We start from the raw sequence: 5,608 nt of genomic DNA on the forward strand, positions 1-5,608 counted from the left end.
GCAATGTGTTTGTAGCTTGGTGATTTTCTTTAGCTTGCAGAAGTTCTTTGAGACGTGGACCCCCCAGGCCTGATGCGTCCTTGATTCAGGCTCCGTTTTAGGAAGTGGCATATTGGGGGGGAGGGGGGGGGGCTTCCTTTGTTATTCAAAGTGTTGTGGGGCAGAGCGGAGGGGATTGGGCCGGCCTGGCTCAGCCCCTGCTCGCTGCTGATAAGGGAGGCAGGGCCCGGCGGCCGCTGTGCACACAGCTCAGATTCACACCGAGGAGCGAGGCTGCAGCCAAGGAGACGGAGAAACACCCCCCAAATCCTCTGCACACACACTCACACACTCACACACTCACACACACACTCACACACAAAAGCATTCCTGGCTTTCAGTTCCAGAGGAGAAGGAAGAAGATCAACTGGAAGTGAGGAGAGATCTTTTCCTGAGAGATACAAAGTGAAGAGGAGAGGCTTCACCATCAGCTGCAGCATCTCCTGCTGCAGGGGCCACAGAGGCCAGGGAGCTGATGTTCCAAGGGCCTCGGGGCGGAAGGTTGAAGGGCCACAGAGCTGCAGGTTGAAGGGCCACAGAGCTGCATGAAGCACAGCCAGGATGAGAGCGACTCTGAGGATCACGTGGTTCCTGCTCTCGCTCGGTGAGTCCACTGCACTGCACACACCTGCTTCGCTCGGTGAGTCCACTGCACTGCACACACCTGCTTCGCTCGGTGAGTCCACTGCACTGCACACACCTGCTTCGCTCGGTGAGTCCACTGCACTGCACACACCTGCTTCGCTCCTGGCTGCCATACATGCACACATACTTACATTCAGACTTACTTTCTTTAACATTCAGTCTTTTGAAGTTAAAACTCTGTTTTCTCACTTGTTTCCTGAGAAGCTTGTGGATAAAACTAATAATTTCAACACTTTATTATGAGTGAAATTGTTAAAAGTGTGATGAAGATGATTTTAAAATCATAAAATAAGTTTTAACACAACATTTGTGCAACAATATGTGAATATATTTCCAAATGAAAGCCAGTAAATAGATGAGAAGAGTTTTGATGCAGGTAAAATTAATGTTTAATAGTATCAAGCTGGTTGGTATGACTTGATTCCAAATTCTATAGAATGAATGAACTGATTTGGACCCTTAAAGAGTAGAAGTTTGAGGATTTAATCCAGTTTTTACTCATAGTGAAGATTTATTCTGGTCATTCATGTTCATTTAAAGCTCATTACTGTTTTATCAGCTGCAGTTTGTGACTGATTGGCACTTTTAGTCACTGAGAGCAAAAATCTAAATGTGTGTCTCTTTAAATCCAGATTTGGTATAAAAATCTGATGTGAGCTGACTTTCTAATTCCTAACTTGATCAAACCCACTACGGTGGCCACGCCCACTCCCAGCTCCACTCAGGCTCCAGGTCACCTTCACTTCAGATCTGATGATATTTCAACTATTGTCCCTCCTTAACAGTTCAGTTTAGTCCGTGTGTTGTTTGTGCTAACAGAGCCAAAACAGGCAAGAATGTGAGATTAAGGAAGACAAAAACATGTAAACTGACACTTTTTAAAACTTCATCTAAATACAGATCTAATTAATTTCATGATCCTGCAGTAAAACATGGTTAATGAGTTAATCTCTTGAAAAGGACTGAGGTTAGATTAAAATGCAGCAAATTTATTTTCAAAAGGAATATTTTTCTTTCTCCTGCCTCGTCTGTTTCGTATTTGAACTAAATGAAAATGCAGTGTTGAGTTTTTTGTCGTGAATTTGTTGACAGATCTAAACAGCTTGTGATTATCACTTATCTTGTATTATTGGCGAGACCGACGTCGTTCACTTAGCATTCAAAACCACAGCAGGGGTTTTTTCTGCTGCACTTTTAACATGAATTAACCCTCCATGGTCTTTCAGGAGAGTGGACCCCCCAAGAGTCTCACACTTTTCCTGTCTTTCCAGTTTTCACATTTATCAGGTCTGAAAAACTGCACACTGCTTTGAAAGGCTTTTGTATGTTGATGAGCGGGTGTGGCCTTTGCATTAATTCCACTTTGCATTCATACAATGTTTCTGCTCTTGTACATGTACATCATGTGTAACTGGTATTCATTTCACATGACACGAGCTATAGGTTTAGAGGTACACAGAAAGATCCACTGCAGAGAAAAGTGAGTTTAAATGTGCACAAGATGCCAAAATGTGATGGAGTGATAAATCTGGTCAGCATTTTATTCATTATTTTGTCTTCTTTTCCTGGTTTTCTGAAGTGGAATCGCTGGATTTTCTGGGGTTATTTTGCTCTTTGTCATTGAGATTTAAGTTTTTTCTCCTGTTTTTCTGAGAAATCTGCAAAAAGGCCACTTTATTCACTCTGAACTATACAGACTGAAACATCTGCCCCTCTACCACACACACACACACACACACACACACACACACACACACACACACACACACACACACACACACACAGTCCTCTGTCAAACACATGGATACACACACACACACACACACACACACACACACACACACACACACACACACACACACACACACACACACACACACACGCACACGCACGCACACACACAGTCCTCTGTCAAACACATGGATACACACACACACACACACACACACACACACACACACACACACACACACACACACACACACAGAAAGAGGCTGAATAATGAATCCCCCCCCCTCCTCGGCTGAAAGTGTTTTTCTTTAATTATGCACCTGCCGCTCTCTCGCCACGGCTGCACGCCGCTCCAGACTCATTTCTTGACCATGTGAAAAGAAAGTTCCACACATTCCCCCCAACCCGCATCCAAAGCCAGTCAGCACTTTTTTTTTCTCCGAAAATAAAAGGCTGAAGCGTTATTGTGGTGTGTGAAGGAGCATCAGGGTGTTTGTTGACCGTGGAGGAGGCCTGTTCACACAGTTTAGGTGGAGCTTCTCTACATGTTTACACTGTTTTGACAAAGAGACAATCAAGTGCTTATTTGAGTCTTTTAAGTGACAACATATACAGCATCCACTCTAACACTGCTTGAAGTAAGACACAAGTCTTTGGATATAGTTAAAAATTCATAGTTTAATTTCTTTCCAAGAGTTAGCTAAAAGTCTGATACCAATACTTGCATATCTTTGGTATGTATGAAGTTAGTAGTTGTTAGCCTAGCTTAGCACAGAGACGAGAACAAGGACTCCATGGCTGCCTGTCCAAACTTTCTTCAAATAATGGAAATTAGCGTCATTTGTACCTTTGTAGTTGATTAATCAAATGTTTCCTTTAGCAAGGTTTGTATTCAAACATTTCCGCACATTTTGCGAACAGTATTTTCTGGCTACGAGCAGGGATTTCTTGCTAACTGTAGTGTCTCCATTTGATTTTTAATGAAGCAAACGGCATAATACCCACTGAGCATTGAAGGAGGCACCACGACATTTCTGATTGCTAAGGGGCAGCTAACTGTAGCTCCATGATTTGTATTACGATTATCAAGTGTTACTGATGTTCTCCATGACTCTCCTGGATCCAGGAAGATCAAAGGGGAACAAAAGAAGTGAAAACTGGCCTTATTTTCACGTCTATCCTGAATTTACCTTCTTCAGACTTTCTTCTCCAGCTACGTTCATGCTATTAGCATGTTGTGACGGTGATGTCACTGCTGACATGATTCCTGAGCAGACTGAACCGTAGGAAGAAGTCCGTATCATCACTTATCAGTGGCTTCCAGGACTTCCTGACCCCAGCGCCGACCATCCTTTCTTGTGGGTTTGCTGGTTCACGACTTGTCCGTTTCCGACACGATAGCGGGCGGCTGGGGGTTCCGGCTCTGTCCGGACACCAGCCCGGCACATTGGTCTGCTGTCTGCAGCGCATGGAAGAGAACGGACAAACAATAGGAAACTTTATCAACGTCCCAGTTCCCAAGCAGGGCGTGGCGGCAGGAGACGCTCCGGAGCCAAATCTGGGTAGTGAAAGTGGTGAAGTCCAGGTCTGTGACCATGATGGGCCAGTTTGAGACCAGACTCACACTCAGTTTGGTCGGAAACACAGTTTCTCACACTGAAACGTGTCAAAGTCGACTCTGCTGATAAAAAGCACATTGAAACGTATCAACACTCGACACGCCACACCAGCCAAAGCCACATTTCCTCCCCGTCAGTCTGAAAATGTCACCCATCCACACGGGAAACATCTGCCTCCATACCACACCATGAAAACTGCTCAAAACAATGTAGAACACTTTCCAGGCCTGTAGGTGGCGCTATCATGCTGCCACAGAAGTACACCAAAAATGGAGAAGAAAACACAGAGCATGCAAAAACAGAGAAAATGCCAAATTCAGCCTCTCTCCTCATTCAACTAAAGCGCCTGAGCCGCTCAGGCTGAAGGTCCGCATGGTTTTTGTTCAGTGATGTTGCGGAAAGGCTCGTCGTGGTAATCGGGTCGAGAGGTGGGCGGATGACATCATCATCTTTTTCAGCTAATGTGCGACTTGTCCATCCACACCTCAAAGCTCAGATTTCTCCACTCAACTTATCAAAAATAAACAATGATCAGGCTCCTAAAGCGCTACACCTTGAGGATGATCGGCCAAGAACACGGCGGAAACATAAAATGGCGCTGTCATTTGGACAGGGCCTGAAACACACTACCATTAGTTTATTGTAGAATTAAAGACTCCAGAGACCGGACTCAGTCTGAATCAGACTCTGGCTATGAGGCTAGCATGCTAGCTGCTAAGTGCTAACCACAACCCCATAGTGTGAGAATCACACACTAAAGAACAGATCCAGGAACTGGTTTCTCCTGGGCCTTTAAAGAACGACTAACGCTCAGACTTCAACGTCCCAATTTCAATCAACAGTAACACGTTTTGCCCCTTTGGGAACATTTTTGTAAGATAGAACTAGTCGGAGTTCCAGATTGTCCATTTCAAGCACATGACCAATGCAAGAATCAGAGTTCAGGTGTTTTTAGGTTTGTTTTTTTAAATTAACGCATTTTATTGTAGGACAACACCCAGCAAATGTGAAACAAGTCAAATTGAACCATTCCAACATCTTCAGAGAGATTTAGAGGCATTTTTAATGTATATGTTGGATTTTCATCCATTTTGTTTTTAGAAATGCTCAATAAATGTGTTCAAACTTTCCAACGACGAAAGACAGATGGTCTCTTGAATTGTCCAGTTGAGCAAGACGCCATATTATTGAAACCGTTCTGGAACGCTTTGGACATTCAGTGCTGGAAGCCTTAAACGGTGGAGAAATGAAGACGGAGGAGCTGCTTCAGCTCAGGCTCTCTTTCTTCTGGGAGGAACTGAAGCCTTCATCAGACAGGCCAGCTGGCCTAACCTCCGCTGTGACCTCGCACTCCCTCTGTCCATCCAGCACGCCGCCCTGCACACCAGGTGGCCATTAATCAGAGTGGAGGCTGGTACCACCACGGACCTCCTCCTCCTCTTCCTCCTCCTCCTCCTCTTCACCCTCCTCCTCCTCCTCCTCCTCTTCACCCTCCTCCTCCTCCTCTTCACCCTCCTCCTCCTCTTCACCCTCCTCCTCCTCCTCCTCCTCTTCACCCTCCTCCTCCTCTTCCT

At 45.1% G+C, this 5,608-nt stretch overlaps 1 protein-coding gene across 2 annotated transcripts in view; it reads left to right on the forward strand.

Moving 5' to 3' along the window:
* The first annotated feature begins 260 nt into the window (after window positions 1-260).
* podxl (podocalyxin-like) overlaps window positions 261-5,608 on the forward strand; it is a 24,535-nt gene continuing 19,187 nt past the window's right edge. For both annotated transcript variants that reach the window (XM_080518060.1, XM_080518061.1), the window contains exon 1: window positions 261-643. In XM_080518060.1, the coding sequence (XP_080374186.1) occupies window positions 601-643 (43 nt within the window). In that variant the 5' untranslated portion in view covers window positions 261-600. The remainder of the gene's footprint in view (window positions 644-5,608) is intronic.

This window comes from Blennius ocellaris (assembly GCF_963422515.1).
Source record: "Blennius ocellaris genome assembly, chromosome: 22".
Lineage (NCBI taxonomy): Eukaryota > Metazoa > Chordata > Actinopteri > Blenniiformes > Blenniidae > Blennius > Blennius ocellaris.